Source organism: Cetorhinus maximus, chromosome 23 (assembly GCF_964194155.1).
Source record: "Cetorhinus maximus chromosome 23, sCetMax3.hap1.1, whole genome shotgun sequence".
Classification (NCBI taxonomy): domain Eukaryota; kingdom Metazoa; phylum Chordata; class Chondrichthyes; order Lamniformes; family Cetorhinidae; genus Cetorhinus; species Cetorhinus maximus.
In genome coordinates this window covers 22,046,919-22,058,012 of record NC_135901.1, presented here as the reverse complement: position 1 = coordinate 22,058,012, position 11,094 = coordinate 22,046,919, and the positions used below count along the sequence as shown (strand labels likewise).

Sequence of the window (11,094 nt, the reverse complement as noted above, 5' to 3'; positions counted from 1 at the left end):
TTTGCAAAATGTGGCAAACAGATGAACTTTAAAACTTCACTGAAAATGAGTTTGGAGATTGTGGCTACTGCCACATGTTTGGAGAAATCAGTTCCAGTGATTCAAAATTCTTATGCACATAATAGTGATTTGTGTTTAGAAAGGGACTTTATTGTCATAAAACTTACCAAGCTGCTTCACAGGAACATTCGAAAACAAAGTTGGAAAGGCCAGGGATAGGGAGCACTCAGGGGGTGGGGGTAGGGCAGTTGCTGGGGTGATTCCCGATCAGGGAAGGGGTCCTGTGTGGGAAGCGCTCACTCTCTCTTCACTGCCTGAGACCCACAGCTCCCAGGAAGCTGTCAGACTTCCCTCCCCTGTCCCTGATCTTCTCCCACCATTCTTAAAATGGCAGCTATATGGGAAGCGGCCTAAGGGCCTCAAGTGGAGCAAGGGCCTGTGGGCCTGTAAATTTTCAGACAGGTTGGGGGCAGGTGGGTATGTGGCAGGCAATTTGACAGATCCCCCCTGCCTGAAAATCCACCAATGGAGGTCTGTAAAATTCTTCCCCTTTACACAGAGAGTGGTGGGAATGTGGAAATCACTACTAAAGGGAGTACTTGAGGTAAATAACATTGATACATTTAAGGGGGAACTGGATGTACACATGAGGGAGAAAATAAAAGAAGGTTTTGCTGATGGGTGGAGATGAAGTAGAATTGGAGGAAGCTCATATGCATCATAAACACTGACACAGACCAATTGAGCTCCTGTCAAAACGAACATGGTCCAGTCCTGGCTGTAATTAACAACAGCGAGAACATTAGAATAGAATCTCTGCAGTCACATATGAACATGCTGGTGTCTCAGCAAGGTGGATGACCGAGTGAATCCCTTCCCACACCCGGAGCAGGTGAACGGCTTCTCCCCAGTGTGACTGCTTTGGTGTGCCAGCAGGTGGGATGACTGAATGAATCTCTTCCCACACTCAGAGCAGGTGAATGGCCTCTCCCCAGTGTGAACTCGCTGGTGTGTGAGCAGGTAATTTCTTCTTTTAAAGCTCTTCTCACAGTCAGAACATTTAAAAGGTCTCTTATCAGTGTGAAGTCGCTGGTGCATCAGCAGGTTGTACGATCGAGTGAATCCCTTTCCACAGTCACAGCAGGTGAACGGCCTCTCCCCGGTGTGAATGCGCTGGTGTGACAGGAGGCTGGATGACTCTGTGAATCTCTTCCCACACACAGAGCAGATGAACGGTCTCTCTCCAGTGTGACTGCGTCGATGGTTTTCCAGCTGGGATGGGAAATTGAATCCCTTCCCACAGTCTCCACATTTCCACGGTTTCTCCATGGTGCGGTCGTCCATGTGTCTTACCAGGCTCAACAATCCGTTGAAACCTCGTCCACATACGGAGCACATATATGGTTTATCCCCACTGTGAATGGTGTGATTTTTTTTCAGGCTGTGCAGCTGATTAAAGCTCTTTCCACAGTCAGTGCACTGGGACATTCTCACTCAGTTTATATCTCTGTGCTTTTCCATTCACATTGATGCTTAAAATATTTTGAAGCAGACAGAACAAACATTTCTCCTTCTAGAGTCACAAGCTGCTGATATTCAGGTCCTGATGAATCGAGCAACTCTGTCAGATAACGACATGACATTTGGTTTGAGATTTCTGGCTGCAATTCCTCCCCTTCTAGTATCCTGTAAAAGGAGTTTACAAAATTCATCATGATCAGTACTGGATAGAAATTCAGATGAGACAATTCTAGTTTCTATGGAATATTCTTTTCTCTCTCATTCTTCCAAAACCCGTAATTATCCATCCCACACACTCTCCCTCCATTCTCAATCTGCTGTACCTGATATACACACCTCCAATTCTCCTGATGGTGCCAATTCATGCTGATCAGGACACAGGACACAGAGACCTGAAAATCTTCATGCAGGTTGCTAGCATATGGGGGCTGGGGATTGGCTTCTTCTCGAGGGTGCAGAGGAGATTTACCAGAATGGTTCCAGGGATTGAGGGGTGATTTGATGGTGGTGTATACAAGATTATGAAAGGTTTAGATAAGGTGAACAAAGGGGAGGTGGTGGCCTAGTGGTATTGAAACTGGACTTGTATTCCAGAGACCCAGAGTAATGCTCTGGGGACCAGAGCAGATGGTGAAATTTGAATTCAATAAAAATCTGGAATTAAAGGTCTGATGATGACCATTAAACCATTTGCTGATTGTCAGAAAAACCCATCTGGTTCACCAATGTCCTTTTGGGAAGGAAATCTGCTGGACTTGCCTACGTGTGACTCTAGACCCACAGCAATGTGGTTGACTCTTAAATGCCCTCTGAACAAGGGCAGTTAGGGATGGGCAATAAATGCTGGCCGAGACAGCGATGCCCACATCCCATAAACAAATGAAAATCTTTTCCCATTGTACAATTCCCATGGTGCAAGGAGCAGGGGGACAGATTTCAGGTTTTGGGAAGAGATGCAGGGGGTACATGAGGGAGAACTTGATTCAAGGAACGTCTGATGCCCAGGCCCCGCCCCTCCTTGTGTTCACCCATGGTTTCCAATTCCCCCGCCCTATTCACCCACGGTTTCCAGTATTCCACCCCTCTCCCCTCTCAACCCTGACCAACCCGTTTCACCCGCGGTTTCCAGGGCCCCACCTTGGGCCCAGCCGCAGTCTGAGCACGGGCTGCTCCTGCACCTGCGCATTGGACTCCTCTGGTCATTGATACGGAACTTTCTATAGCGCGGGGTGTTCTGGGTAGTTCACCCGCCATTAACAGTGAATTTCAGACAGAGCATTTATGTCCCGGCATCCCATTCGAGATCAGGGGTGGTGGGTGTCGGGGGCGGGGTAGAGACTCAACTCACAATATAAGAAACTCAATGTGTAAATCTTACAGCCGATACCCAGTGAACAAAGAACCCAGAAGGTTGCTGGGAACGCGCATGTGCAGTGAACCTGGGAAACAGCGCGAGAGAAGAGGCCGTCGGGAGTCTGAAAACAGCGCGAGAAAACAAACATAACATCATAGCAAAGGAGCAATTTGATTGGCTGGAGAAGAAGTGCTGGAAAATGGGGGCTGTATCGTTGGGACGGTCTATGCATGAACTGCGCTGGGACAACTGGGGAAGTAGAGGGAGCTTTAAACTAAGCGGGGGGTGGTGGGGTGGAGGTGGTGAGGGATCAATCGTGGGTAGATGTAGTACATCAACAGATAGAGTCAAGTCAGGAGAGCAAAATATTAATGTGGGAAATGAGGGTTAGAGAATGGCAGGAAGGGACAGGGAAAAAAACCTAAGAATACATCAACAGTCAAGACGAAATGTTACATAGATAACAAAAAGACAAAACTAAAGGCTCTGTATCTGAATGCGCATAGCATTCATAACAAAATAAATGAATTGATAACTCACATTGAAGTAAATAAATATGATAGCCATTATGGAGACATGGCTGCAGGATGCCAAGGATTGGGTCGTGAATGTTCAGGGGTATATGATATTCAAGAAGAACAGGAAGCTAGCTAAAGGTGGAGGGGTAGCACTGTTAATCAAGGATGGCATTGGTGCAATATTTAGAGATTACCTTGGTTCAGGAGATCAGGAGGTAGAATCGGCTTGGGTGCGGATGAGGAGTAGTAGGGGAAAAATGTCACTAGTCGGAGTGGTCTACAGGCCCCCTAACAGCAACCACAATGTAGGACAAAGTATAAAAGAAGCAATATTGGTGCTTGTGATAAAGGGATGGCAATAATCATGGGTGATTTTAATCTACATATAAACTGGAAAAATCAGATTGGCAGTAGTACCCTGGATGAGGAGTTCATAGAATGCTTTCAAGAGTTCCTTAGAGCAGCACATTCTGGAACCAGCCAGAGAGCAGGTTATATTGGACTTGGTGTTGTGCAGTGGGACAGGATTAATTAATGATCTCAGAGAAAAGGCACCCCTAGGTAGCAGTGACCACAATCTGATCGAGTTTTACATCCAGTTATTAAGGGAGAAGAGCAGGTTTAAGACCAGTATTTTAAACTTAAATAAGGGCACCTATGTGGGCATGAAAGCTGAGCTAACTGAAGCCAGCTCGGATACGAGCCTAGAGGGATAGATCAATAGAGAAGCAGTGCCAGACATATAAGGGGATATTTCTGACTACTCAGAGTAAGTATATTTCTACTATAAAGAAGTATATTCCTACTATAATGAAAAATTCTCAGGAGAGGGCCACCATCCTTGGTTAACTAAAGGAGTAAAGGAAAGCATCAAACTTAAGGAAAACGCATATAACTGCGAAAAGATGAGTGGCAGGTCAGATGATTGGTCAGAATATAAAGAATGGCAGAGAATGATTAAAAGGTGAAGCAGGAAAAAGAAATTCGTGTATGAGAGGAAGCTAGCTAGAAATGTAAAAACGGATAGCAAGAATTTCTACAGGCGTTTAAAAAGGAAAATAGTAAAGTGAGTTTTAATCTTCTAGAGAGTGACAGTGAGGAGTTAATAGTAGATAATAAGGAAATTGTGGATGAAATGAATAAACATTTTGTCGTTCCTATAGAGGATTCAAGAAACTCCAGTAATAGCTGTAAATCAGGAGGTGGAAGGGAGAGGGGAACTTGGTGAAACTACAATCATTAGGAAAGGGACATTGAACAAACTGATGGAACTGCGGGCTAACAAGTCTCCGGGTGCTGATGGACTTCATCCTACGGTCTTAGAAGAGGTGGCTATTGAGGCAGGTGGCTGATTTTCCATTCAAGTCCTGATGAATCGAGTGTTCTGTCAGTTCATGGTGTGATGTTTGGTTTGAGCCCCCTGTCTGCAAATCCACCTATTCTAATACTCTGGAAAATGAGGTTACAAAACTTATCACTGTAAATACAGGACAGAAATTCTGAACAGACAATTCTAGTTTCTATGCAACATGTTTTCTTCTTTTGTTCCTGCAAAGCAGTAAATTCTCATCCCACACACTCGCCCTCCTCCCCAGGCTGGAATCCAAATCCCAGAGTGACCAACCATCCAGTACTTTACAGAATTTTCCAGTATTTGAGAGTTAACTGTCCTGGGCTTCCTGGTGCTGGAACACTGTTTGTCCTGTAAATTGTACCTTTCTGGTTGTGAAGATCCCTGTCCCCTACTGTTTCTGTGTTCCAACAGCTCTGGCAGCCAATCCCCCCCCCAAACCTCCACCGCACCCCCACCCCCACAGCTCTGGCAGCACCCAACCCAACACCCCCTCACCCGCTCGTATGGACTCCGAAGACAGACTGTCTGTTAATTTTCTCCACGAGAGTTCATCACCTTGCCAAACCCATCACACCATCTCCACCATTCCTTTCCTCAACTCCCAGTTTTCTCCTTGCCTCCACATTGACAGCTTTCGAATGAGGGTGAAAGCATCTTTAGGAGATCTGGATATCACAACAAAAGACAGGATTGGAACAGCACTAATAGGTGAATGAACCCTAGGAATAACCGGGGAACAATTAACAAGTGTTTCAGTTCTGACTCAAAATGTTATTATGTGATGAACTGCCCAAAATGGAAAACCAGGGTCTTCAAAGTGACACATGACACTGAGAATTCTGAGGCTGAAAATGATGATAATGATCACTCTGAAGGATTTGTGCTCATCATAAGGAGCTTTGGGTCCAGTGATGAGTGTTAGTCACAAACTCATTCAACTGTGCGGCGATAGATAGTGGCTGCACCTCGACAGTATGTGGGTCAGATTGGTGAAGATATTACCCAGATTCACCTCATAGTGAGGATTGGTGCAAGATTAAGGAGTATGAAAGTTCTCATTGTTTCAGTTTGGTGATGTCAACACATTCAAATTACTAAAGAGTGGTGATTCCACACAAAATAGCTGGAGTCAGCCACTTTATCAGGTGTAATATCTGGTGAGATGTCCTTACTGTTGAGTAAACCTTCCATGAAAAAGGCACAAATGCAACTGGACATGGAGAAAGATAAGGCAATTATTTTTGGAAAGTCAGTGGATCTGCAGTCTACTCAATCAGGACATTATCATATCTCCTTAACAATACCTGATGTTTCTAATCAGAGTGTTCGAGAATGATTAATGGAATCAGGTGATAAGAACCAGAGAAACGAAAGCAAATTGACGATTTGCTCACCCTTCTTGTCAAAGGTTAAAAGTTCTGCTAAAAGATGCAGGGGTGGTTGATGAAGACTATACGAGGCTCATGGAAGAGGTCAGTGCAAAATGTGAAATGTGTAAGAAGTATAGGAATATGCCGTCACATCCTATCCTTGATACGTGACTTTCACAAGGTAGTTGCCATGGATTGAAAGGTATGGGACAAAAACAGAAGTATTTTCATTCTACGCCTTATAGACATGGTTACTCGATTTGGTCTTTCTCCAACAATTCATGGCAAGGACAAAAGGGTGATTACAGACCAAATCATGGGAAATGGATAGGGACTGGACCTGAGGCACCAGCTAAGTTTCTGACTGATAATGGAGGGGAACTCACTAATGAGTTTAGAGAGGTGCGTGAAAAGATGAACACTATGTTCATGAGCACCGCAGTTGAAAGTCCTTTCAGCAATGGACTCTGTGGAAGGAATCAGGCAGTGATCAATGAAATACTGCATAAAATCTTAGCTGATCAGCCAAACATGCAAGTTGACAACTGCATTGGCATGGACGATTCATGTAAACAATTCACTTCAGATGACTGGAGGGTATAGTCCCTATCAATTGGTCTATGGGAGAAATTCCAAATTACCCTATGTGCTGGGCGATCGCCCTCCTGCTTTGGAACAGACTACAATTAGTTCCGTTGTTAATCATCAATTATCAGTTTGTTTCACGAAAAGAAGTGCTCGAAATAAGAAATTATTGGGGATCCTCGAAGAGGGGTGTCTTATAATGTAATGCTTTGTACAAAATATGGAAAATCATATTTTTTCTTTTTCAATTTGTTTTGAAATATTGTTTGTGCATTTTGTCATGATCCCAGTCGAGACCTTTAATGTTTGAAGAGAATTTCTAACATCCAGTGATTAACTGGAAGAATTGCACCACAAGATTCCATGTTTTTAAACAAAAACAAACTTTACTGTATATATTGTTAGGGGGGAATATAGGGGTACATTAAGAACTTATTGAAAGGGAATGGACTACTTAAAATATCCAAGCAGCCAGTGCCTGCAAGTACGATTAAAGGCTAGGCTGGACAGAGAGGAATCTGAACCTTGCACACCCTCAGAGCCTGTGACCATCAGCAAGGCCAGGCTGAACAGAAAGGAATGCAAATATGATAGATTGGGTGTCTTAGGAGTCAGACCGGAGCCTTAGGTTGAAAAACAACCAAGATTGGGTCAATTTATAGCAGATTGGGAAAGAACAGATGGTCCTAGTTGAGATGGGAGGGAAGGTCTCCACCGGGGGTGAAAGTAGGGACAGATGATGCCTGTACCTTGGTACCTTTGTTACTAGAGAGATGTCTGTTTAATGTAAACCTATATGTTGATGAGATCAGAATCTGGAAACTGTTCTTGTACGTGATCAATAATGTATAAATATGGTGAATACTTGTAGTTTAGCAGAGTACTGTCTCAAGCTGTATTAAGATGGTGCTCTTGCAATTGCTCGAATAAACGATCGAAACCTGTACCTGAGACTCCTGTGGTCCATTTATCAAAGTGACCACAACAATATAAAACAAAAGAAAATTAAAAGCCAGTACTATGAATTTAATGCTATAGTTTATAAAGACTTATGCTGTAAACCCAGTTCGACTTTTTAACTCCCCCTCGACTCCCAAACAGTTCTCTTCTGCTCAATGATATCTTGAAGGTTCATTCACTTTTGTTGCTGGGACCTTCCCAAAAGTATGTCAAAGCTCTCCAGAATTCACTTTAATTCTCCTCAGTATTCCAACTATTCTCCAACCTCCAAGGTTTTGCAGGGGTCCTTCCATTGGCTTTTGGCTCAGCAACCTTCCAACTTTATTTAAGACTCAAAACTGTGGACTCCTCAGTCCAAGTGTGGGCTTCACTGCCTTCTTGCTGAGGGATTTAAACATGAGGAACACCCCTAGTTCCTAATGGCCTTCTAGGCTTCTAGCCCCACAGCTGGTTCACAGCTCCTGGATCCACACTTCCTGCTGACTGACCAAGCTGCCTGCAAACTGCCTTCTGTGAACAATAAAAAGTCACAATGGGTCACTCATTGTTCAAGTTTTCTCAGAATCAACTCTGACCTTATTGAATCGACAAATGTTACCTTTTGACTGTAATTAATGCAGGCTTGTTTCACGTGCATTTACATCAGAGTTGTGGTTACCAATTTCTCAACCAAGTGTTTCCATCTGTCGACATTTAAAAGAATTCCAATCCCCAAACTGAAAGTTATTTTCTAAAACATATGAATTATGAAACGAGGTTTTCGCACAGCCAGCATGAGCACAATGGGCTGAATGTCCTCTTTCTGTGCTCTATGAGCCTCACATGCATTTGTTGGGAGGGATCATCTTCGATTGTAGGTGACATATTAAAGAAAGCAGTGTCTCCTCTTCTCTGTATGTTCAGTTTAATACTGCAATCTCCCCTTAATATTCTTTGAAGTGGCACATGGAATTTAATACAGAGAAGTGTGAGGTGATGCATTTTGGCAGAAGGATTAGGGAGAGGCAATATTGACTTAATGGCACAGTTCTAAAGAGTGAGCAGGGACAGAGGGACCTGGGGGTTCATGTGTAGAGATCATTGAAGGTGGCAGGACAGTGTGAGAGAGGAATTAGCAAAGTAAATGGGATTTTGGGCTTCAGGAATAGAGGTATTGAGAAGAAAAGCAGGGAAGTTATGCTGAACCTTTATAAAGTTCTGGTTAGGCCACAACTAGAGTATTGAGTCCAGTGCTGGTCACCACACTTTAGGAAGGATGTGAGGATCCCTGAGAGGGCATAGAGGAGATTTACCAGAATGATTCCAGGGATGAGGAATTTTAACAACAAGGTTAGAATCACAGAATCAGAGTGCAGAAGAGGCCCTTTGGCCCATCGAGTCTGCACCGACACGAGAAACACCTGACCTACCTAATCCCATTTACAAGCACTTGGCCCATAGCCTTGAATGTTATGACATGCCAAGTGGTCATCCAGGTACTTTTTAAAGGATGTGAGGCAACCCTCATCCACCACCCTCCCAGGCAGCGCGTTCCAAACCGTCACCAGCCTCTGAGTAAAAAAGGTTTTCCTCATATCCCCCCTAAACCTCCTGCCCCTCACCTTGAACTTGTGTCCCCTCGTAACTGACCCTTCAATTAAGGGGAAACAGCTGCTCCCTATCCACCCTGTCCATGCCCCTCATAATCTTGTACACCTCGATCAGGTTGCCCCTCAGTCTTCTCTGCTCCAACGAAAACAACCCAAGTCTATCCAACCTCTCTTCATAACTTAAATGTTTCATCCCAGGCAACATCCTGGTGAATCTCCTCTGCACCCCCTCCAGTGCAATCACATCCTTCCTATAATGTGATGACAAGAACTGCACACAGTACTCCAGCTGTGGCCTCACCAAGGTTCTATACAACTCCAGAATGTCTTCCCTACTTTTGTAATCTATGCCTTGATTGATAAAGGCAAGTGTCCCATATGCCTTTTTCACCACCCCACTAACATGCCCCTCCACCTTCAGAGATCTATGGACACACACGCCAAGGTTCCTTTGTTTCTCAGAACTTCCTAGAGTCATGCCATTCATTGAATACTTCCTTGACATATTACTCCTTCCAAAGTGTATCACCTCACACTTTTCAGGGTTAAATTCCATCTGCCACTTATCTGCCCATTTGACCATCCCGTCTATATCTTCCTGTAGCCCAAGACACTCAACCTCACTGTTAACCACCTGGCCAATCTTTGTGTCATCCGCAAACTTACTAATCCTACCCCCCACATAGTCACCTATGTTGTTTACATGAATTACGAATAATAGGGGACCCAGCACAGATCCCTGTGTTGTGCCCCTGGACACTGGATTCCAGTCACTAAAGCATCCTTCTGTCATCAAACTCTGTCTCCTACAACTAAGCCAATTTTGAATCCACCTTATCAAATTCCCCTGTATCCCATGTGCTTTTGCCTTCTTTATAAGTTGCCCATGTGGGATCTTGTCAAAGGCTTTGCTGAAATCCATATAAACTACATCAACTGCACTACCCTCATCGACACACCTGGTCACCTCCTCAAAAAATTCAATCGAATTTGCTAGGCATGACCTCCCTCTGACAAAGACATGCTGACTATCCCTGATCAAACCTTGCCTCTCCAAGTGGAGATAGATTCTCTCCTTCAGAATATTCTCCAATAGTTTCCCTACCACTGATGTGAGACTCACTGGTCTGTAGTTCCCTGGCTTATCTTAAATAGCAGAACCACATTAGCTGTTCTCCAGTCCTCAGGCTCCTCCCCCATGGCCAGAGAGGAATTAAAAATTTGGGTCAGAGCCCCTGTGATCTCCTCCCTTGCCTCCCTCCGCAATCTGGGACACAAATCATCTGGACCTGGAGATATGTCCACTTTTAAGCCTGCCAACACCTCCAATACCTTGTCACACCCTATATCAATTTTCTCAAGAACCTCGCAGTCTCTCTCCCCGAGTTCCATACCTTCATCCTCATTCTCTTGGGTGAAGACTGATGTGAAGTATTCGTTCAACCTTCTACCGATGTCCTCTGGCTCCACCCATAGATTGCTCCCTTGGTCCCGAATGGGCCCTACTCTTTCCCTGGTTATCCTCTTCCCATTGATATACTTATAGAACATCTTGGGATTTTCCCTACTTTTACCAGTCAATGGAACAGAGACAAATTTATTTATTTTAGATCTACCTGTAGTGGTGGGCGAAACACTATTTACTACCCTGGATGAAATAAGTGTCCTTCATCAGCTTTTGTGGATAATTGCAGTGGAAATGTGCACTCCCAGGCTCAAAGAGCATCAGCCCACTGGAGGCAAAGTTGAATGACCGGCCAGTCCAGCAGAAAGAAATCCTCCGACCCTCCCACTTCACCAACTGTCAGAATGAACATGGTTCAGTCCTGGATGTGATTAATAG

At 44.3% G+C, this 11,094-nt stretch overlaps 1 protein-coding gene across 1 annotated transcript; it reads right to left on the bottom strand.

The window, feature by feature from the left end:
* Positions 1–822: 822 nt before the first annotated feature.
* Positions 823–10,972, bottom strand: LOC144697882 (uncharacterized). Its single transcript, XM_078569849.1, has 2 exons — positions 10,868–10,972; positions 823–1,686 (listed from the first exon to the last, which is right to left on the bottom strand). Exon 2 carries the CDS (start codon positions 1,486–1,488, stop codon positions 823–825), a length of 666 nt encoding a protein of 221 aa, XP_078425975.1. The 5' UTR covers positions 1,489–1,686; positions 10,868–10,972.
* Between the last annotated feature and the right edge of the window lie 122 nt (positions 10,973–11,094).